The 25,330-nt window shown below is 34.6% G+C and overlaps 1 protein-coding gene across 6 annotated transcripts in view; it reads left to right on the forward strand.

Moving 5' to 3' along the window:
- Positions 1 to 25,330, forward strand: part of MBNL3 (muscleblind like splicing regulator 3) — a 94,009-nt gene that overhangs the window by 31,891 nt on the left and 36,788 nt on the right. For 4 of the 6 annotated variants that reach the window (XM_081126755.1, XM_081126753.1, XM_081126756.1 and 1 more), the window contains one exon: positions 9,485 to 10,386. In XM_081126755.1, coding sequence (XP_080982881.1) covers positions 10,210 to 10,386 — 177 coding nt within the window. In that variant the 5' untranslated portion in view covers positions 9,485 to 10,209. Of the gene's footprint in view, positions 1 to 9,484; positions 10,387 to 25,330 lie in introns of those variants that run through there. The other 2 variants (XM_081126758.1, XM_081126759.1) reach the window with 1 other exon arrangement.

Raw genomic sequence — 25,330 nt, forward strand, 5'->3', positions numbered from 1 at the left:
GGTGTACCATAGGGTGGTTCAACATTTTTATCCCTTACAATGTGATCACCCCAATAATTCCAGTAATCATCTGTCGCCATGAAAACTAACCACAATATTATTGACTGTATTCCCCTTCATTCTTTTCACTCATCCCCTTATGCCCTCCACTCTAGTAAACATCCCTTTGTCTTTGTTTCTATGAGTCTGTTTTTGTTTTGCTTATTTTGTTTGTTTTAGATTTCACATATAAGTGAAATCATATGGTATATGTATTTCTCTGTCTGACTTATTTCACTTAGCATAATACCCTCTAAGTCTATTCATGTTGTCACAAATGGCAATTTCATTCTTTTTTATTTTTGTGTAATATTCCATTATATATATGAGATATATATAATATATAATGAAATATATATGTATATACACACACATATATATACCACTTCTTTTCTTCCTTATCCATTCATCTATCAATGAACATCTAGGTTGCTTCCATATCTTAGGTATTGTAAATAATGATTCAATGAACATAGAGGTGCATATATGTTTTCAAATTAGTGTTTTTGTTTTCTTTGGATAAATACCCAGAAGTGGAATTGCTGGTTCCTGTGGTAGATCTATTTTTAATTTTTTGAGGATGCTCCATACTGTTTTCCATAGTGACTGCACCAATTTGCAGTTCCACCAACAGTGCACAAGAGTTCCCTTTTCTCCACATCCTCACCAACACATGTTATTTGTTGACTTTTTGATAATAGCCACCTGACTGGTATGAGGTGGTATCTCATTGTGGTTTGGATTTGCATTTCCCTGATGACTAGTGATATTGATTATCTTTTCATATATCTGTTTCCCTTCTGTATATCTTCTCTGGAGAAATGATTTTTCATGTCCTCTGCCCATGTTTTGATCGGATTGTTTATTTTTTTGTTATTGAGTTGTATGAGTCCCTTGTATTTTTTATATCAACCACTTATGTACCATCTGCAAATATATTTTCCCATTTCATAGGTGGTCTTTTTATTGTGTTGATGGTTTTCTTTGGTGTGCAGAAGCTTTTTAGTTTGATGAAGACCATTTGTTTAATTTTGCTTTTTTTTGTCTTGCTAGAGAGAACATATCCAAATAGATATTACTATGTTGATGTAAAGTAGTTTATTAACTATGTTTTCTTCTAGGAATTTTATGGTTTCAGGCCTTACTTTTATAAAATATTTTATATGTATGTTTATCCTGACTAGAGGATAGTAGAAGTGGTCTCTCATAAGTAGAAACAGGAAATAAGAGGTCAAAACCTTTGTTAACATTTGGTCATGAGGAGAAATATGCTAGATTATATATGTTTTGGTTAGTAATACACTTTGGCCAGGAGGGTCAGGTTGTTATAAGCCAGTAAGCTGAGTCTGAATCTAAAAAGTTTTCAGAAATTATAGTGGATCAGGTAGAGTGTGGTAGAAAAGCAGAGTCCAAAGTTTGGGTAACTTACATTAGAGAAGCACATGGGACAAAACTATGTATTCCAAGAAGATAGTTTTCTCTGAAACTGAAAGAGGATGTCAAGGCAGTTGCATTGAAATTAATGGAAGACACAGACCAATAGGGATCAATAAATCCTTATAATTTCAGAGGCAAGGTACTGACTTTCCTCAGGGATTCAAAGCTACTGAGAGTGCCCTTCGGGTTTTCACTGTTGTGAAATGCTACCATAGCCAGGAATTAAGCTCCAACACGTATGAGTTGACAATGAAAGAAGTAAATCAGGACAATTGGGTTAAACCTTTGGGAATCTGCTTACCCATTCTGAACACAGATTGCCAAGATATCAGATATGATGAAATTTGATCCTGAGCTCTTCATATATACACTAACAATTTCAGCCATTTTAGCCATGTAGATGAACCTTTCTGGGCCTCCATTCAAAGTCAAATAAATCAAAAGGATACTTTGTTCATCACTGGCTTTGATAACCCTGTTGTGAGCTCATTTAGAGTTTTTGGACTATATATATTTGATGTGGACTTGATTTTCCACACTCTCCGTTTTAAAATCTGAAATCTGGATTTAAATTACACACCATACAAAAGTTGTCATATAAGTTATTTCCCTATTTTTTGAGTCAAATCAAAGTTGAAATTGATAGGTTTCATAGAGTTGTTCTTACTGAAGTTGACTGTTACTTTTCAGGGTTAAGGTTTTGCTTTTTCTTCTCATAGTATAATTTAACCAATCTTCTTTCCAGATCTCTTCTGCTTTGAGGGTTTTGTAATGCTTCCTTTGATACTTATTGAGATTGACCTTGAGAGGTAGAGTGGAACTATTATATCTGGGCCAGGAAGATGACTTTATAATGACTGTACTTTTCCAAAATTCGATGAAATTATGTTTAAAAGCCAGCTTATTTTACATGTCCTCTAAATTTCTCTATAAAGAAAGGTCCATAATTTCCAATTCAGCATAAACCACTCTGAAAAATCAAGAGAAAAAATGGAGTTCTTATTTTAGAGGTCTTTAAGGAAGGATACTCTAAGGCCTGTGTGAATGTTGGGACATGTAGAACTTAAGGTTCTATACTGTCTGTGTTCCCAAAAATTTATTTGTAACTCTTTACTAAAGCAACCATCTGTTCAATTAACTCTAGGCAATTGGTATATATATATATATATATATAATTTCATATATATATATATTTCAGTCGTGTGTATGATATAAATGTGAAATAATGTCTCTAGCAGCAGTAACTTCAGAAACAAAAGGTAGAACTCCTGTGTACACTTAACCAGAAAAATTACTTGCCCAGAAAACTCCCATTGAGTCCACTAGCAGTATTGGCGTTGATGTATTAAACTACTTGGTCCTTGAAATCAGGGTACATTTGGTCCTCTCTCAACATTTTCAGTCACAAAATTGTTTGATATTTTCCAGGCCGAATTTGCATGAATTTTAGGGATGATAATAACTATTTGTTAAGTGGATAAAATGAATGATGGATATATTTATTTGTTTATTTTCACCTTCACCCATCCTCATCCATGGCTAACCAACCGATTGTATGATTCTCAGGACAAGGATTTTATCTTGTTCACCTTTGTATCCCCGGCACGTAGATAAGTGCTAGGTCATACTAGATGCCCAATAAGTATCTGTAGAATTAATATTCAGCAAAATCACCCAGCATATATTAAATATAATCAGTCTTGTGATTCACATTGTATTTTACTCATCTAAAATACTTGAACATTAAAAGGCATGAATTGCCAAATATGTTAAGTTTCCATTGTCTTCGAGTTTAAATCCAGCTTTGGATGATTGAAAATCTTTTAACGGCACTGGGATTTCTGCCCCATGCACAAGCAAGCAATTAAGCTGTATTGTTTAATAACAACTATGTTTAGAATCCAGATTTTAAGTTGTTCTTATATTAAATTGGATTAAAGTATTTAAATGGCATTTGTTAGCAAGTTCTCATAATTTTATATAATATTTAAAAAGAGATAAACCTTTAAAAGAAGATGAACTTCTTTGACAAAAACCAGGCACATACATTGCTAAAGCTATGTTTGAGAGAGACACTGTAGCACCTATTTGTTTTTCTATGACCATTTGTATGAACTGAGATGTGTCTTTTTAATTGGTTTATGAAATGAAATAACTGATCTGCTTTTTGTAAAAGGTATATTAAATTTAGTACTTTGGGAGTATTGTGGGAAAATGCAATTAAGCTTTAAAAAACTTAAGGAAAAAGTTCTGCACATAGGCAAAATATCCTTATTTTTACAGGTTTTTTGGGTTTTTTTGGTGTTTTTTTTTTTTGGTAAAAAACTCAGTTTTCCATAGGATGCCTGTGAAATCATGCTTTCCATCTGCAATGCTAAGCACCTCTCATATGCCTCAAGAATGAGTATTAGTGAACCACTCACCATAACATGTGAGGAAAATAGAACCTGAAGCAAATATGAAAACTTGAAAGCTTTTCAACTTTGTTAGCCTGCCAATTCAAGCAGCATGTGGCAGGCGTGTCATATATTCGTAGAGCCAAAATAAATGGCCACAAGAAATTCCAAGGTAATACAGATGTAAGGGAAGTTTAAAATGGAAAGAAAGAAAACATTGTTTTTACTGTTTATTCAGGAGATTGATAAATACATTTAAAGAGATGCCTCTTCATATATTCCTTTAGGTGCCAAATAGTATTTTTTGTGATCTTCTTGACCAGGCATTGGCAATATTTCTGTTCTGTGCTGGTTTGTGGAGGGAAAGCAAAAGAAAGGAGGAGACAAGGAAAATTAGAAAATGTGGGCAAAAGTAGCTGCTGGTGGTGGCCTTGCAAACAGCTCTGGAACAAGTTACTGTTTCTAGTAGATCAGTAGAAAATGTTTATTTCTTTGTTTTACCAAGGAAATGTCCATGAGAAAAGTTGTGAATCCTTAAAAAATTATATAATCTACTTTCTAAAAAGAAAACACTTAATAATGAATCTAGTGTGTGTAATTTTAAAATAAAAACTTTTATATTTTTCTTATGTCTTATCTAGAATTCTTATAGATGAACATTAATTAAAAGTCAAAATTAACTTTTATTTTCAAGGAAGAATACTTTGGAAATGTTTCTTCCTATAGCTTAAAGTGAAATCTCCTCCACTGCCACACCCAGTTCAGTTTCATCACACCGATTGTTGAACAAAAACATTTCAAAAATTAACCTCCTATCCAAAGATGTAGGCAGAAATAATTTGGGAATTCCAATTTTTTAGTCTAAATCCCAGGTAAGATCTTGCTGCTGTCAGATGAGCAGGGATAGATTATTCCTTATGGAAACTGAATGCTCTACAGATCAAGAATCCCAGGTATTAACATTCCAATTTGAAAGCTAGAATTGTGGGGGAATACTCAACTTTAATGGCCTAATAGATTCAAAACTGGCAGAGGTGGCCAAAGCTCTGCCAGCCTCTAAGGTGCTCATCTAACAAAACTCCTTTTTAGCATGGTACAACAGAAGGGTTAATGTTGAATTACCATTTAATCTTTGACTTTTCAAAATAAGAGCATTAAGGAATGCTATAACACTCTAACTTCCAATGAGAAGATAGAGCCAACAAAACTGAGTAAGACATGATCTGTACCCTCAAGGAATTTACAGTCTAATAATGGAGGAAAACTCATAATCATTTTGCTTCTCTGTGGCTTAGGCTTCTCTATTTAAAAGAGCAAAGGAAGTTCCTTGACAGCAGGGACCCTACCAGTCTTACTCAACTCCTAGAACAGTGCCTCACACATAGTGGATGATGGATAAATGTTGGTACAGCACAATTCAGGGATATCATGAAGATGGTAATACAATCAACATGAATGTAATTTTGAGAATGAATCATGAGTACTATACAAAAATGAGTGGCTTTTCTTGTTTAAGATTCCAAAGAGAGATAAGAGATAAGAAATGATCTCTATTACAGTTCTCTGCTGGGATTTAAACATGAATTTTGGAGTCAGAGGATCTTGCCTCAACTTGTGGCTCTATCACTTAAGGCTTTGTAACCTCAGATAAGTAACCTCTATGAGCTTTATTTCGTTCATCGGTATTTTGCGGTTATCACCCTTGCTTTGGAGCATTTTTTAGAGCTCCAACGATGAATGAAATAAAAGCACTTGTGAACTGCAAATAGTATGTCAGTACAAATATGCTAAGCAATGGTAAGTTTATGTTCTACCTTAGAGGACTAAAACTCATTAACAAGCAAAATTGTATTCTTATTACTCAAGTTTAAGGTAGTGAAGATAAAGCTGTATTGTCTCCAAAAGTAGATCTTATTTAAAATCTGGGAAAAATGGACACCCTCCCTGTCTTTTATACAGAGTCAGACAAGCACAGCTGCACAAGAGAAATTCTTTCCATCGTCACAACAGCTCCCTTTAGTTGTTGCATCCAGCTTTTTCTATGCCAGCTCCAAAAATAGTTCCAGTCTGAAGGAAGTGTTTTGAGGATTTGGCTAGGGACCCAGCAGAGGTTACAGGCTGAGTTAAAAGAAAAAAACCACGAAAATTCCTTCTTCAATTACCCCTATCTTACATAAATTGCATGGCCAGAGTCCACTTTCTGTTTGCATTTTTCATTTGTAAAAGTTCAACATTTAAGTTTATTATTTATTATCTGTTTCTATATTTCATGGACCCCTGTAGAAAAAAATATTTCTCCAGACCCTCACTGTTTATATTCTGAGCAATTTATATATATATTTGGGGGAGGTATTTTTCTCTTAAACATGTTCAGGCAGCCTATATAATTTAGTTGTCAAAATTTTCTTTAAGTATAAACTTATACTTAAAGAATACACACTTTACAGTGCTTTTCATTACACACTAAGTCAGTTACAGTATGGGACTTAATGTACTCTTGAAATTCAACTTAGCACTAATTAGAAGAATTTGTGTCTAAGGAGAATCTAGGAAAGATTGGTGCAGCCAATTTCATCACTCATGAGGCTTTTTTTTTTTTTTTTTTTTTTTGGTTTTCATGTCTCTGTAGACTTTTAAAAAATATAATAACATTATTAACATATAATACACATACTATCCAATTCACCCACTTAAAGTGTACAAGGTAGTGAATGGTATCATCAGCACTATCTAAGTCCAGAATATTTTCATCATCCCTAAAGGACAACACATACCCCTTGCCCAGGCCCTCACAACCACTAATTTGCTTTCTGACTCTATGGATTGCCTGTTCTGGATATTTAATACAAATTGAACCATGCAATATGTGGCCCTTGTGACTGGCTTCTTCAGTTTAGCATAATGTTTTCAAGGTTCATTCATGTTATAGCATCTATCAACACTTCATTCCTTTTGATGGTGGAATAATATTCCATTTTGTGGATATATCACATTTTGTGTATCCATTCATCTGTTGAGAGACACTTGGTTTTTTCCTACCTTTTGACTATCGTGAATAGTGCTGCTGTGAACATGAGTGTACAAATATCTATATCTCTTTGAGACCCTGCTTTCAATTCTTTTCGGTATGTACCTAGGCATAGAAGTGCTAGGTCATATGGTAACTGTTTAATAACATTTTGAGGAACTGTCAGACTGTTTGCCACAGCAGGTACACTATTTTACATTCCCACCAGCAATGTATGACAGCTCAAATTTCTTCCCCATTTCTCTTTTTATTATAACCATCCTAATGGGTGTACAGTAGTATCACATTGTGGTTTTCAGTTGCATTTCCCCCATCTGGCTACTTTTATATATATATTGTTTTCTTATTTTTTTCCCCTAGAGGTCATTTGCCTGACAACCTTAGCCCTCTAGAACATGGTCCTGCATGGAACATATTGTGAAAGGGCCCCTAAACAAATAAGAGCAGTCATAGACCTTCTGCATGAAAGCCTTGCACTTTGCTCCCTGAGGCCCATCATTCACCGAGTAACTAACTCTTATTCAACATTCATGATTGGCTATTATGTTTTACAGAAGGGAGCTAGATAGTCCACTGCGGCAGATATTGTGGCAAGTAAGAGTAGAATTCTAACCAGTACAATGTACACCGGAAACTAATACAAAATAATCTTGAATGTAAACTGTAATTGAAAAATAAAATGTAAAATAAATAAATAAATACATTTTAAAGTAAAAAAACCCACACAGGGATAGAAGTGACAAATATCCATCTGCCACTGAAGATGAAGAGCTATAATACTTCCCAGGACATTTGTGACCCCAATTCTTCAACCAGAGGCCAAATTATGTTCAATATTTTCTAAGAAGCCAAAGCTACAAATAATACATTTGAGAAAGACTTCCACAAATAATGACTCAGAGAAACACATGCTTTGCTTTTGAATGAATAAGTTTGCATGGATTTTCTAGATACTTAGTTTCCCATCAGCATCTGAAAAATTAGGTGATATTGAGCTTCCTCTTGAATGTGGAAAAGACAGATAGAAAATTCAGATTCTATAAGGTTATAGAAGACATTGTTTTAAAAAAGTAAATGAAATGTTCTTAAGAACTTTAATTCTACTTTTTTGATAAAGTTAACAATTAGTTGATTTGCCTGATACTCAGAGCTTACTTTTGCTTAGAAAATCCCTGTTATTTTGGTATGTGTTCATGGCATAGTCCCAGTAAATCAACCTTTCATCTGTCTTATCTAGCTGAATTGCTAGAATTTGTTGCTGGTTGACACTGGGTTAAACTGCAAACCTTAAAGCTGAACAATGTTTATTTAATGTATGAGTGAACAGTGCTTTCTATCTCACTTATTTGTATATGCTGAAACCTTTTTCTAAGTTCCAATGTCCCTTCATGGAGACTAATAACGAATAGAGCATACACAGAAAAAAACCCAGCATCTTTTCAAAGGGTTTCTTTCTTTCTTTCTTTTTTTAAATATATCTTTATTGATTTCAGAGAGAGTACAGGAGAGAGATAGAGATAGAAACATCAATGACGAGAGAGTCACTGATCGAGCCCACAACCCGGGCATGTGCCCTGACCGGGAATCGAACCCTGATCTCCTGGATCCTAGGTCAACGCTCAACCGCTGAGCCACTCCTGGCCGGGCCAAAGGATTTCTTTATATGAAGCACATTTTACATATTAGCATCTATCCTACCTCATTTTCAGTGGGTCTCCATAAAATGTCATGACCATTTTATATGACCAGCAACAATTACATTTCAAGTACATACACAGAGTTAACTCATAGAGCAACTTAAATTTTCTTAACAATTCCTGTTTTGTGGATTTTGAGAGCAGATAATCAAGTCTTCAATCAGAATGTAGTAAGGCCAGTTTAAAGACAGATCTTTTATTATTATTATTATTATTACTGTTGTTGAGAGTTTTACAGATGTCGCCCATTCCCCCCTTATCCCTTTTCCCCATTTCCCCCCTTCCCCAGGCCCCCACCTGTCTATTGTCTGTGTCCGTGGGCTGTTCATATATGCTTATAAGTTCTTTGGTTAATCTCTTCTCACCCTCCTTCCACCTTCCCTCTTAGATCTGTCAGTCTGTTCCATGCTTCTATGTCTGTGGTCCTATCTTGTTTGTCAATCTGTTCTGTTGCTTAGATTCCACATATGAGTGAGATCATGTGGTACTTGTCTTTCTCTGATTTGGTAGCCTCTAAAAATTTGGGACACATAGGTGCATCATAACTGCACAAGAGTCTGTTATGATGGGCTCTGAGACTTTCTGTGCAGTGGACCCCAGAATGAATTTCTTCCCCCAAACCAAAATTAAGCATTCTTTTTAAAATTAGGTTGTTGCCTAGTCTTGTACTGCAACAGTGAATCTAAGTATTTGCTTCCTTTTACTATGCACAATTCTACACTGGGAAATGCCCATTTTATTGACAATGGCTGATTGTATTGTGTTGCACTGCCAGTATTTACATGCTTCCTGTTTTAAATAAGATAGTTATCTCTTGTCCAAATCTAGAGTTTATGTCAGAAGCATTGTATTATATTTGCTAATTTTCTTTTATGTTTTTCTTGCAGGTTTCTGGGAAGTGTCTTTTCTGAAAACTCTGCTGCTTTGATTCCACTCTAGAGTTGTCTCTTTATAAACTTCTCTCCTTACCACCCCTACCTCCACCCCAAACCTGGTGTAGTTCATCTACAGCAATTTGTTCATTCTTTTGATTTCTTTGATTCTCAGTTTTTCATAGTCAATTTCCCTCATCTTGATTTTGAAGCAAAAATATTTTTTCCAGTTGTAACATCCTTACCAATCTTAATCTTTAAAGCCAAGAAATAGGGATAAAAACTTTTCTCCCCCTGAACTGAGACCATTCCACAAATTGAAGGGCAGCCAACAGCATATGTTTTTTGCCAGAATAATTGAAAACATCAACTGGAGAGCACATAATTTTTTTGAAAGTCCACCAGTTATTTGAAGTAACTTTGGCAGAAGAACAAAATAAAACACTCAATATTTTCACCTTTATGGTTGCCTCAATATTTTAACCTTTATGGTTGCCTTCTTAGGAGTTGTTCTGTAATTTGTTTTTTAGTTATTCTGATACAATTTTTATTGTATGATTGGCTTTTTGTTTGACTAGACCTAATTCAACTTAAGTGAAAACCTAAGTGCTAACAAAGAAACATTTCACCAAAACAACCTGTTATCTCTTTACATATAGCTTGAATTCATTTTTGATCTTTTAACAACAGCATTAATACTGTTCTAGAGAGGGTGTTCTTGATTGTAATTTTGTTTCAATATGACTGCTGTCAATGTTGCCCTGGTTCGTGATACCAATTGGCTGACTCTAGAAGTCTGTAGAGAATTTCTGAGAGGAACCTGTTCGCGAGCTGATGCAGACTGCAAGTTTGCCCATCCGCCAAGAGATTGCCATGTGGAAAATGGTCGTGTGGTGGCTTGTTTTGATTCTTTAAAGGTGAGTCTCATCTAAATGTGCATAATGTTTAAATTAAATGTGTTGATTTCTAGTTTTTGAAATATGGTGTACTTTGATACTGGTAAAGTTAATAATAGCATGAAAGCAGTTAAGTTTTTGTTTGTTTGTATTTTAAGACAGGATGTAGACTTTGTGTTTGTACAACTACGCCAGACTAAAGTTCACCCCATCAAAGTCACTGATCAAGAGAGATAGACCTAAAGAAAAAAAAATCAAGAATTTTTGAAGGAATGAGAAATTTCAGCTTTACAATACTTCTTTGTATGTGATTTAGGTTTTGGATACAGTGATCATAATCCTCATATAACCTAGAGAAGTCCTTTACTGAATTATGTTATCAAAATACACTTGTCAGGGAACAGTCAGCTTTCAGAGAATAAAGTCAGATCCAGAGAGTATAAGATGAAAATCTCACTACCCAGAAAGAAAATGATGGCATTTTGAAGTTTCTTAGTCAAATTATATTTTGAATGTTTAACTGAAACATATTACTATAAAACTAGGTTCACCCATTTTTTTCTTCCTGAACTGCTTTTTGACCAATTTCAGATTTGTCAGTACATTTTATAAGGAAAGTCCTATCACCAAGGTCAACAAACCCAAATAATATGTACTAGAGAATAAACAAAATGTGAAAATAAATTAGATATTATGTAGAATAGAACATATATGATTGTAGAACAAGAAAATGCACTGATTTTCATGTTTTACCCATAGTTATCCTTAAATTAAGGATAAATATGTATAAATTAAAGCATAGAAGTAAAAAAGCAATAGATTCCTGGTTTAATTAATAAGAAGAGATTTGCTAGGATGCATTAAAGTTTTCCCCCCAAAATATGTTAGAATGAAGTAAATTTAAGAACTTTCCAATTTCTTGATATTATTTTATACTCATCATGCCCAATTTTACCTCATTGACATTTTTATTTATGCATTGGCTAATAGAGATGTATTCCTTCATGTAGTCTTTTCTTCAGAAAACATTTATCAAGTGATATACTACTTAAGTAGTTACTTTTACTTATTTTGTAGTTACTAGTTTTTGTTACAAACCATTCCAGTTTAGTAATGGAAACTTGTTACCATAAATATAATGGTAATTCCTACCATTTAAAATGTCTGGATTGCTCTTATTTGCAATAAATATTATGACTAAAGGGCTTATTCTGTTCTTTATTTCAGAATCATTCAAGTTTCACCTACAATTATTTTGTGTATTATTTAAATCTACAGCTGCAGAACTGGGCAGTGCCATGAAGGGGAAAGAGCACTGGTTTAGTTGTGGGGGGAGGGAAGGAGAATATGTCTTTCATCCAGTCCATAAAAAGGATCTGGCACTGCACTAGGCACTTTACATATTTACTTTCAGGAGATCTGGTATACAATCCCAGACCCACTACTGACCTTAGCTATTTAACCTGACACAACTTAAGTTCTTTCATCTCTAACAGATGGGCATTCTTCTCTACTTATCCTCCATGATTATTGTGGAGATTCTATTAAGAAAAATGAAAAACCATCTATCACTATAAAAGTGAATTAAATGAAAGGTTTTCTTACTATTAGCTAACATTTTTTAGGAGCCTTCAAAAGAGCTCTGTTAAGTTAGTGTTTATTTAAAACTACATACTCATGTTTCAAATGTATATGCCCAAATCTAGTTGCCTGAGTGTTATGTTAGTTCTTCAAGCTAAGTATCACTGTTTTTATGGTTTACTCTTTGATATAGAGTTCCTTCCAGGTTTTGTAATGTCTGTATTCCCAGGCATGTAGTGGAAGACCTGTGATGTTCCTAATCATTGTTATAGTTCAGATCACTTCTTCTACTTAAAGGAAATAGAGTGCCATAAAGGAAATATTTTGAGGAAAAGTAATATGGAAAGTGATTGTTAACAGAATGCACACTGCACTATCACTTTTTAAAGCTTGAAAAATGTTTAATTCAGAAACTACATAGATAATGGCCAATAAATATTAATAAGCCACTTAGTTATTTAAATATACTATCTATTCACTGCATTCAGAGTTTTAAAAAAATTTTACATTATGTTAATACCTGATGACCAGTCACGCAAGATATAGATGATTTACATCATCATTACATTCTCAAATTTTAATGAAAACCTTAATGTTTCAAATATTCAGTGCCTTTCAAAAAATTTCCTTTGCTATTTGAATAAAACATTTGTCACAGATCCACATCTTCACAAAAGCTTTGTATTTCTCTTCTTTTTTTTAAAAAAAAAATTATTTTTGTTTAAAATATTAGAGATGTCCCTTTTCCCCCCAATGAGCCATTCCACCCCATCCCCTCCCCCTCCCCAGTCCCTCTCCCCACCATTGTCCGTGTCCTTGTGTTGTGCATATATGCACATAAACTCTCTGGTTACTCTCTCCCCCTCCACCCACCCGCCCTCCTCCATCCCTCTGACACTCGTCAGACTCATCTCTTCTTTTATATTAGTTGAGGGTAATTGATCTATCATATCTATGTACTCCTATCATATCTATTATACACAAATAACTCACCTCATGGTTATTGCAGCATTTGCTACACCATCCCCCCCCCGCTTAAGTTTGTATAATTGAAACACCTTTGAAATGCATCTGTTCACTGTTTTTTTTTCTTTCATGGGTGGTTAAATAACTGAAGCAATCATTTGGTGAGTTTTAGGCTGCTGCTTTTGTTTTTGTAAGGACCCCTTTAACACTAGGTAATCTACCAGATGATTATGGTTCTTTGCTTTCATAATAGGCAAAAGAAATATAATGTCCTATACTGACTTCATAATGAGAGAATATTGTGAAAATAAGGGGGGCAAACTTGACGGCTAATTGTGCATTGTGAATGTTGAGTGTTCATTGATGAAGGTTACACTATCTTCAGATAGAGCTTTAGAGAGTGCAGCCGACAGATTAATTTCCAGCTACATAAAAGAGTATTTTGTTTTGTTGATATGCAGCTGTTTTTTACTCAATTGCCTAGTATACTTGACACAATTTATTTAAAAATTTCCCTCCAAAATATTGCTTAACTCATTCTGCACAAAATTCTTGATATTACAGTTTGCCATTGATTTGTGTGGGTATTTTTATTGAATGTCCCTGGAAGTTAACAAAACCTCATCACTAAAAATACCTACCTAAAATCTTTGAGATTATTTTCATAGCCAAGAATGTTATCTTCACCTATTATGCTTCAACAATGTCAGGATATCTTGAACCTTCCCCTCCATACCTGAAACAGTGTCATATCAGCCATCTGTTTTCCAGAAAGAATGTAAACGCTGTCATTATTTCTTTATGGCATATCAACAGCCATCACATCTTCCCAATCCACTCACCACTTTGGGTAGTTTTGTAACAAAAGTTCTCAGGAAAGGCCTTAACAGCAGGCATAGTCAGAGAACAGTCATGTAAACCTATATACATTCCTAAAATATTTGAACTGGGTGAGGAACACACGTAAAACAGCCCCACAATATCTTCAAACATCTCAGATGACCACAAGCATAATATTTTCACAAGTGAAACTGGTTCTATAGGCCTATGAATGTGAATCTATCCTTGTAGGTCAAATTGTCCTCAGTTACCAGCATATTCTGTACTAGTATCACTAGTCACAGCATTTTTGCTAGTTTAAAATTTGATCATTTTTGACTGAGTATTTACCTTATCCTTGTTTGCTAAGGGAAACTTACCAGGAGTAGAAGACTCCTAGCAACATAATTGCAAGGGTTGCTGGATTATGCAAGATTTAGAACCATTTTTGAGCTCCATCAGAGGTGTCTGCTGCACTATAAAGACACAAAGGCAGCACCTGTCATCCTTAGACTCAAGGAAAATAACATTTTTCTTAAGGATCTCTAACTTCTATGATATGGACCTTAAAAAGGAAGTATCTTTGGTGAAAGACAATGCTATTCTGGACATTTTAACACCACTTGAAAGACTTATGGACAGAGACAACATTTGTTGCTTTCAGTTTTATATCCCACATCTGAGTGAAATCATATGGTTCTTAACTCTTTCTGACTGATTTATTTAGCTTAGCATGATATTCTCAGGGCCCATCCATGTTGTTTCAAATGGCAGTATTGCACCTTTTCTTATGGCCGAGTAGTATTCCATTGTGTGTGTGTGTATATATGTGTGTGTGTGTGTGTATGTATATATGTGTGTGTATATATACATATATATACATATATATATACGTATATATACATATACATATATATACACACACACACACATATATATATATATACACACACACACACATATACATATATATGTATTCCTTATCTTCTTTATCCAATTATCATTTGGTGAAGGTACTTTTGTTGTTTCTATGTCCTGGCCACAGAAGTCAAGTCAAGCTAGTGAAGTAGAGCATCTTTTCATATATCTGTTGGCCATTTGTATATCTTTTTGAGAGAATTTTCTGTTCATATCCTCTACATATTTTTTACTTGGATTGTTTGGTGTTGAGTTGTATGAGTTCTTTATATATTTTGGATATTAATTAACCCCTTATAGGAGCTATTTTTCTGATCAGAAAATAAAAACACAGTTTTCTAGAAAACTGTGATATAGAGACAAATATTTTCTTAAAAAAACGTGTAATTCCATTACCCAATGAAACTCTTCACATGTTGGTGTATTTTGTTTCAAAATTTCTTTTAGTGACAACTGTTTTTTTAAGACAAGATTCATTTCTTCCACAGACTCCCAAAGGATTTTCATACTTGTGAAGGAATAATATTTTAGAAATAGGCTTAATTTAAAATATACCATTCTTTAAATAATATGCAGCCATCAGAAGTTATGTTTATGAGAACTATGTCAGAATAATAATAACAAACTCTATGTTCTATTGACTGCGTACTATATCCCAGAAACTTTTCACATGTTCACTTTAATCCTTCCAATAACCCTGGATAGGCTTTACCATTGGATAGGCCAGATTTCACCAGCTGTGTGGTCTTGGTTTCTGTCCCTAAGTTTCCTTGTTTGTGAAAACAAAGAACTTACTAACACCTACCTCTGTAGTTACTGAACATTTAAATGAGATGATCCAGGTAAGGTGCTTGGAATGGGGCCTGGCTCATCATAAGCACTCAAGAAATATCTTTCCAAAAAATAAATTCTGGGTGCCCTGAAAATATAAAATTAAATCATGATAGTACTATAATAACGTATAGGTGAACATTTATAATCCTGTGTGGGGAAGATCTTCTAAGCATTCTAAGGCAGAATCAATAAAGGCAAAGGATTATTATTGACCATACAATAAAAATCATTTCTGAATGGCAGAAAACACCACACAATTAGAAGACAAGCAATAATTTGGAAAAAAAACTGTGACACATAGATGTGTGTGTATTCATGGATTAGTATGCTTGATTATATTTTCTAGCTCAGTCTTAGGAGGACCTAGAAGCAATGACACCTAACTCCCAGATCCTGGCTTCTAATAACATTTTTCAATAAAGGAACCAAGGATCTTGGGAGTAATGGCTGATTCTGGATCAGTACAGGACAAATACAAGGTAAACCTATAATGCTTTGTGCCAGGAAATAAGGAAGCTCTTGAAAAAGTTTGAAGCATGACCAAGAGGACACAGGAGCCAATCTGAAGGAGCTCCCAAGGGCCAGTGCATCAAGATCATGAAAGACTGAGGAACTGTCACAGATGGGAGGAAACATAACAAGTAAATGCAATGCAACATGCTGCAATAGAAAAGATATTAGGGGGGGAATTGGCAAAATTCAAATAAGGTTTTTATTTTAGTTAATAATATTGTAAATCTCAGAGGGAAGGAGGGGGGTGGTGGAGGGAGAGATTAACCAAAGAATTTCTATGCATATATGCATAACCCAAGGACACAGACGATGGTGTGGTGAGGAACTGAGGAGGGGGGTGGAAGGAGTGGAAGGGGTCAATGGGGAGAAAAAGGGACATCTGTAATATTTTGAACAATAAAATAAAACAATAAAAAAAATAAAATTGTAGTAAAGTTAATTTCATGGTTTTGATAGTAGTGCTATGTATGGTATGTAAGTTGTTGATATTACAGGAATTTGAGTGAAGGGTATGTAGGGACTCTGTAGTAGTTTTGCAATCTTTTATAAATCTAAAATTATTTAAAAATGAAATATTTTTAAAAGTTAGTTTTCTTAGTCTTACATGTGCATCTTTTGTCTTTTAATGCTCAGAAATACAGCGGAGTATTGTTTCTTTTCATTTTTCCTTTTTTTTAAACTTTGGATATGGTAAGGAGAAAACTCTGAAACTCATGAAATGGCAGATTCTGCGACTGATAAGTCAGACAATTAGATAGTTAAGAAAGCATTCATATCCATAATAGCATTTCACAAACCTAGCAAATCAAGAATTTTTACTTTAGAAGGAAGACCATTCAGTTTAAATTGTTACCGTGTAGAAACTGGAGATAGTGAGGAAGAGTCACTTGCCAAAAGTCACGTAAGCAGTTACAAGAGCCTGAGGACTTCTATGTTCTTGTAGTCATTTTAGTGTGTTTTTTTCCCCTGTGAAGGAAGAAATGGAGCAAACACCAACTGGGCTATTGTTTTATTAAACTAAAAGCATCTGGATTTTAACTCGTTCAGACTGTCACACATTATATTGGGATATACTGCTTGTGAAGTTTTGTTGCTTTCCTTCACATCTTATACTTCAAAAAAGGTGAAAAGCTAACTTTTGCTTTCCTAATCCCTTCTTCACGTATTGTTTCATGATAGTGTAGTTAGATTCATACTTTAGATTAAGGTTTCATATTTAGTACTTTGACAATCATTTGGGCTATTAATTTTGAGAAGAAGGAAAAGAGGCAGGGTGCTCTTTATTTTTAGACAAAGTTACCTAACTTAGTGATACCAAGCTTTGTTTAATTGCTGAGAGTCAGGACACTGAGCTAATTATCTCTACTCCCTTGTCCATTCTTCTCCATAAACCCTGCTTTATTGAGTTAGCTAGCCAGAATTGGGGATTTTAACTGGCTGTGGATCATGTACATCTTCACAGCATGAAACTCTCTGATGTCTGATTTTGTTATATATTCATTAGTATAATGCCCTGGACAGGTAGAGGGGCACCTGTCACAGGTCAACTGAAAATAATTGTAGTAGCAGTTCAGCCTATTATGGGTCAAATATTGTACTGTAAAATAACTGGAATCTAACCCAATTCATTTAAAATGTTGTTTTATGGGAGCATAGCTCAAAATATTTTCTCTGCTCCTCGAAGCCAAGTTTGCAGTTGGCTACCTGGTGAGAAAGGACCTGTGATATATGGTCATTATCGAGATTAATATTTTGTTACAGGAACTCCATTTAGTACGAGAGATCTGAAAATGTGAAGTTTGAGAACTGTCTACTGTTTGTCAACTCTTTTGTTTGGGAAAAAGACTCTTACATGTTAGGGAAATATATATTGTCTTTTTCTCTGTTTTAAGTTTTTGTGAAATATAAGATACTTCTGTGCATCTGGAAATAGCAATTAGTTCTTCTAGGATCATGACTTTATTTATAGAACATCATTTATTGCTCTTTTTGCCCTTACAGGTTAGCTTTCTGTTTGTAACATCCCTGGGTATATGTTTTTCTACTGAAACTCAAATTTTTATTTACCCACTGGAAATTTGTAGAAAAGAAATTAGGCTTTTATTCTTATCCACGTTCTTGTGGATAGACTTTGGATAGTGAAGACAGTTTCTACATTCTAAAAACCATCCATTATTTTGAAAATATAGTCCACAGTGATATAACTCTTAAATATGTGTTAAATATGACAAGTTCCCTAAACTAGGACATAGCCTATATGCCAGCCATGATTTACTAGCTAACTGTATAAGAGTAAAGTTTTAATTTCTGTCTTTAGCATGCAGAAATGCAAACAAAATAACTTTTTCTCTATGACTTTAAAAACCCTTCCCCCATCTTTTATGTGTCTAGGTACATCGAGTAGGCACCATTGTAGTATCAACCAACTCTTACTCATTTCCAAATACTTTTTGGAGGCTACAAGTTTTAAAGTGACATTTTTTATGACCACATTGTCACATTGCCTTTAAATTTTTGTTCATCTTATTTTGGAGAGAGAGTAACACTGAAGTGACAATTTGAGGCTGTTTATAGCTTCAAGAGCTCTGTGTTCTTGTGTTAAATATTTGATGAACACCTATCCCAGAAGTTGTTTTTCTGTTGTTAATGTTTATGCTTATTACATGCTCCATTAAAAGAACTTAAAATTTGTCTAGCTTCTGTAAAAACATAATCTCTGAAGTTTTCACAATTTCCTGGTTATTTCACTTTCTATTATCCAGGAGAGCATTCTATAAAGAAACAAATTTATTCTTACCTTCAAAACAACTGAAAAAAATTAAAATCTTGTCTGTTTTTATTTTGCTAGTACCCACTGGAGAAAGGATTTATTTTTCCAACTTTATTAAGATTAATTGACATATAACATTGTGCATATTTAGGGTATACAATGTGATACTTTTATACAAGTATATATTTTGAAATGATTTACCACAGTAAGGTTAGTTAACACCTCTATCACCTCACATAATTACCTTTTCTATTTTTTGTGGTGAGAACATTTAAGATCTCCTTCATTCACTATAATCACCCTGCTGCTGTACATTAGATCCCCAGAACTTATTTTAACTGGAAATTTGTACACTCTGACTAATATCTCCCCATTTCCCCCAATACCCAGCCCCTGGTAACCTCCATTCTAGTCTCTGTTTCTAAGTTCAGCTGTTTTAGATTTCTCATGTAAGTGATCATACAGTATTTATCTTTCTTGTGTCTGGCTTATTTCACTTAACATAATACCATCAAGGTCCATCCATGTTGTTGCAAAGGGCAGGAATTCCTTCTTTCTCGTGGCTGAATAATATTTCATTGTATATATTTTGGGCTATTGTTTAATTTTTCCAAGAAGCTTTAGAAGTAGTCTTGATAGATGCCTCTTTCTTGGGTGAACTTCAGACATAACCATGGAAATATATGAAATGAAGTATGGTATCATCGAGTGGTGTAAACATATAAAATGCTGCCTTGTGATAATAGCTCTAACAAGGGCTCCTTGTGTGGCCTTGAGCAAGTCAGGGGAATCCTACTACCTCTGTTTCTCTTCATCCAAGGGCAAGCAGCAGTGCTCAACTTGTAGGACTATTGGTTGTGAATTACTTCAAGGATTATATAAATGTCAGAGTTCATTTAATGCTGAAAGTCCTGTTAAGTCCATTCAGAGTTCTATATACATTCAATTCCCCAAAGAAATGATGCATTCAGCAAACATTTATTGAAATCTATTACTTGTTTGGCACAGGGCTCAGTACTGTGGAAAATACAATGTTATAGAAGACATGGTCCCTGACACACTTCTTAGTTTGAAGTTGTTTGTGTTATTTGCCACAAACCAGGTACAAACTAACTGCTAAAAGAGTCCAAGGAGAGAGGAAGGGGCTGAGATTACATACAGCTGTGGTGACTAAAGATGCAATCATGTGAGAGGTGCTGTTTGAGGTATTCTTTGAAAGAGGGATAGGAAGCTATTCCAGGCAGATGAGATACCCTGAACAAAGACAGAGGGGGAAACTGTGATGTATATTTGGAGAGTTGAGTGTTAAGTCATCCTGGCTGAAGCACAGAGCTTCTGTTGGCAGAGAAGTAGCCTCAAAAGTCAGTGAGGAGTTTAAACTTTATTTTGTAGCTTTGAGGACTCTGACAATTTTTAAGTTATGTCATCATCAGCCTATGCAAGATGAAATGGTAGAGCAAAAGAGGCCGGCAAGAGGGGGACTTCTGAGAAAGTTGTTATAAGTATTGAAGGTATGAAATAATAAGAATTTAAATTAGATAGTGGCAGTGGGAAGGGAAAGCCAGTGATGGAGTTGAGATACTGCTGAAGTCAATGTAGGTAAGTAAGAGGGTATTGATATTCTATTCCAGTCTACTGCTATTTTGCTCATCTTAATATCCAATCTGCTATCATTGTTTTGGTTTCACATTAGATGCTGTCTTGTTTACCACTGTATCTTTTGTGCCTAGCTCACATAGCACATATTAGGAGTTTAAAAATTATTTGTTGAATGAAACATGAGCTTATTGAATCATTTTGAGAGAGGGAGAATAAATATGGGCTCCCCTACAAGGCACCCAGTCATCTCTACATCTGCATTTGAACTTCCACTCCCAGTTTAGTTTTTACTTAAATATGAATTGAAATTGTATACACCCATTTGCCAACTTTCCTCATTCAACCACATTTAACCTAGATTTGATGACCTACAAATTGCTGATTTTTATGAATTTAATTCTGTTCCTTAGCATGATAGAAATATTCTTTAGACACATGTCATTGGATACTCTCCAAATGTTGCATTTTGAGTGCTTTTACCCTATATATGGATTTTAAAAACTTTGCTGAGTGGCCATTGTTAAATATTATTTTAAAGTAATTAGTGTGGTAATCTAGTAATATTCAAGCATTATTTTTGCCTTAAAATGTTTAAAATTGAATTTTATAGCAGATGGCTAGCTTGCAAATCAAGATATTCTTGGAAGCCTGATTAGTGCTAATAAGGTCATTCTGAGTCAAGTATAAAGTCATAATCTGCAGAAAAGGGTTTTGTGTAAAAGGTAACTGCCTAGTCCAATAAAAATATATTTAAAGTTTAATTACTAGCTACTGCTCCAAATGTACAGTAATAATTTCAGAGTCTAATAAGTTTGATCATAGAAAGGCAATGCATTGACATTTTAAAATAAACTTAACTAGAACCCTCAATAACTAGAACTTCCTCATTTTTTAAAAAGCAGATTGTTTGAATTAATTTCTAGTTATTGAGGGCTCTAGTTAAGTTTATTTTAAAATGTCAGTTCTCTATGAGAATTATTCTTTGTCTTTCTATGATCAAACTTATTGGATTTTGAAAATATCACTGTATATTCAAAGCAGTAGCTAGTAATTAAGCTTTAAATATATTTTTATACCTTTTTCATCTTCATCTCCATTTTTGCGTAGTAATTTCTGTTTTTCAGACGAGATGACCCTGAGGCCTTGGGTACAGTCCTTAGTAATCAAGACATGATTCAGGTTTGTTTCTACTTTCAGACATAGGAAAGGTACCTGGAACTTTTTTTTAAATCCTCACCCAAGGATTTAAAAAAAGGATTTTTCCATTGCTTTTCAGGAAAAGTAGAAAGGAAGGAGAGAGAGAGAGAGAGAGAGAGAGCGCAACATCGATGTGACAGAGATACTTGGATTCGTTGCCTCCCGCACAAGTCTGCAGCCAAGGTACGTGCCCTTGACCAGAATTGAACCCAAGACCCTTCAGTCCATGGGCCGACACTCTTAACCACTGGGCTAAACCAGTTAGGGTGGACATTTAGAAAAATGTTTCAATAAAAAAAGGAAATTAAAGTTGGCTATTGTAAATAATGCAGTGAACATAAGAGTGCATATATTCTTTTGAATTAGTGTTTTGGGTTCTTTCAGATATATTCCAATGAGTAGATGAGTAGATTAAAAAACTGTGGTACATTTACACAATGGAGTACTACTTGGCCCTAAAAAAGAAGGAAATCTTACCTTTTGCGACAGCATGGATGTATCTGGAGAGTATTATGCTAAGTGAAATAAGTCAGAGAAAGATAAATACCACATGATTTCACTTATATGTAGAATCTAATGAACAAAATAAACTAACAAACAAAATAGAAACATACTCATAGATACAGAGAACAGATTGACAATTCTCAGAATGGAAGGGTTTGGGGGGCTGGGTGAAGGGATTAAGCAAAAAAATATGAATTGAAATTGTATACATTGTATACACCCATTTGCCAACAAAAAACAAACTCAGACACAGACAACAGTATGGTGATTCCCAGAGGGAAAGGGGGGGGGGGGTAGAGGCAGGTAGAAGAGGGTAAAGGGGGATAAATGGTGATGGAAGGAGACTTGACTTGGGGTGGTGAACACACAGTACAATATACAGATGATGTATTGTAGAATTGTACACCTGAAACCTATATAATTTTATTAACCAATGTCACCCCAATAAATTCAATATAAATTTAAAAAGAAACTTAAAATGATTTGAACTATTTAGCAGCATTCAATTGATGTCATTAATATTTTTAATTATATACATAATTGTGATTTGCATTTGTTTAATAGGCTACTGACAGCTAAAACTAAACCAAGACTCTCTTTCACTTTTCCCAAATTCTGAAGACCTCACTCAGATGGCACATGACATTTACTCCATCTTTTAAATATTAGTGATAAAACATATGTAACCATATTTTACTTGTTTCTCCCCCAATCTTCCTATTTTCTCACTAGAGAAACGTAAGAAAAAAATGACATTACCTCCAAGTCAGAGATTGTAGAGAAAAAGGAAAGAAAGAGAGAAAGAAAGAAAGAAAACAGAAATCAAGAAATGGAAGGAAGGAAGGAAGGAAGGAAGGAAGGAAGGAAGGAAGGAAGGAAGGAAGGAAGGAAGGAAGGAAGGAAGGAAGGAAGTTTGGAGACACCTATTGAGAGAAGTTTTTCATTTTGAAATACTTCAGCTCTATTAATAATGTATTTGAAACAAAACCCCAATGAAGGTGTAACGAATAAAATAACACTAATGAAAAGAGGGTGGTAAAGAAAGTAAGACTCCCCAGAGAGATAATTATTTATGCCATTTTAATCACACATTTTCCACTATAAACTCTTCTTTTCTTGAAGTGAAAATGAAGATCTGTGATTAATTATGGCTCAGAGATGTCTGTTTTTTCTTACCAAACTTGCTCCTCCTTGTTCTCAATAGCACAAGTAAATGTACCCCTAGTCATCTTTGATTTCTACCCCATGGTTTTTCTTTGATTTCTGTACCTACTAGTAGGCCAAGTGTTAGAGCCCCTTCCAGCAACATTCTTCATATCTCTGCAGTTGCAGGTGGGATAAGATATGTAAACTCCTTGTGGCCAAGTTCCCCGTCCTGGTCTTCTTTATGTCTTCCACAGTGTCAGCAGTCTTTTCACAGAAAGGTGCTTATTAACCGGTATGCTTTCTTTTATCAGGCAGTAAGAACAATGCAATTCAATACATGCCCTATTTACTATGGTTGCCAGAAAGGTCAGAGCTAAATTTCCTGCCCAGCTGAAGCAATTCACCTTGGTTGAGATTTTTGATGTTTTTTTATATATTTGTTGCTATTATCCCATCTTCACCATGATCTTACTCTTACTCATCAGGCTTATCATAATGATCTTATTGAAAATGCATCTTTCTTATAAGTTATTTCCCAGTTTTTTCTGGAAGAATGTAGTTGTATAACTAGTGAGAGAGCAAGGGAGCAAAGGAAGGAGATAATGCTGTTTCTGAATTTCTTATTTGAAGCTTATTAAGCTATCTTTCTTTTTTTTTTCTTTTTTTTCTTTTTGCTGTGTAAATGTATTGCAGGTATTCCAGTCATGCAAACTGGGGGCTTTGGTTTTTATGGGCTTCAGTGATACTCAGAAGTAAACTAAGTGCTGCTGAGAGTACTCTTAATACATAAACAAAAGAGTAATGAATACTTGGATCACCTTAGACGTGTTTTCTTTACAATTAAAAGGACATAGTGTTGTATGAGATGTACTGTTTTCTTACTGCATCCCTGCAGGGTACAACTGATGAACTTTGGACTCAGTACTTGCTTTGAGGTCTATGAATCTATCGATATTTCAGCTTCTGTTTGTCCATAATGAAGTGCCATGATCCTCACTGGGTTGTTTGCTTAGTTGATGTGAAAAGTATTTTCCTCTTAGCTTGTCTTTTTCCAGATATTATTTTGGGGAGTGAGGAGAAGGGGTAATGCTTACAATCGAGTGTGCTTTCTGCAGTAAGTGAAGGTATTAATTTATTGGAAAGCTGAGGAGAATTTGCTACAAAATCCTTTATCTGCTTAAATTCGAGCATATAGCAAACATTTAGAAAAACACTGTGGCGAGGTTTATAGAGTAAATGTAAGCAAAATGTTGTACAGAGCTCTTATATATTTAAGTTTACAACTAATACCACTCACTACTTTGTAAACAGAAAATGAATGTTTCTGAGGAGTAGTAGAGTAGAATTCTGAGAAACCCAGTTTTTTTGTTTTGTTTTTCTTCATGACTTGGATTGGCCCTCTTTTATATGACAGCTAACTTCATTACTGAGGTCGGAGATATGAAATTAAGATATCAAAATCACTTGATGTTTGAATTATCAGTAACATCAGAAAATGCTTAATAAACAGCTAAATCTGTTGTTGAATAGGACCAAATTCGCATAGAGCAGAGGTTCTCAAAAGAGTTATTGACAGACTAGCAGCACCAGCTCCACCTGGGAACTCATTAGAAATGCCAGTTCTCAGGTTACCCCACAGAACTGCTGAATCAGAAACTCTGGGTGTAGGTGTGAGGATATGTATTTCCAGAAGCCCTCCTGGTGATTCTGATGAAGACTAAAACTTTAAAATCATTGGTTTAGGGAAAACCATGCCAGTCCAGGAGAGTATCATCTAGAGAGGTACTTCTTAGTTTCAGAGTTCTCAGCAGTTGCTCCCTAAATGGTTTTCCTTCCCTTTTCCCACTGTTCTTTTCAAATGGCCTCATTCTTGGGTTATTGTTTATGTTCATATCTGGTAGAAAGAAAATGGTGTCTGTTCTGGAAGATTATATATATAATCTTTGAGAAGCTTGTTATGTTTCTCCCCCCAAGGAGTACCACAATGCTTATTAGCTAATAAGACTTAATTAGAGATAAGGCTTTGAAACATAATGCACAAAAGATGGCAGTTTAATTTTGTTTGACCCAACAGTTCTCAAAATTCTTTGACCACAGGACCCTATTTTTGTGGAGCAT

This window comes from Miniopterus schreibersii (assembly GCF_964146895.1).
Source record: "Miniopterus schreibersii genome assembly, chromosome: X".
In the NCBI taxonomy this organism is placed as follows: domain Eukaryota; kingdom Metazoa; phylum Chordata; class Mammalia; order Chiroptera; family Miniopteridae; genus Miniopterus; species Miniopterus schreibersii.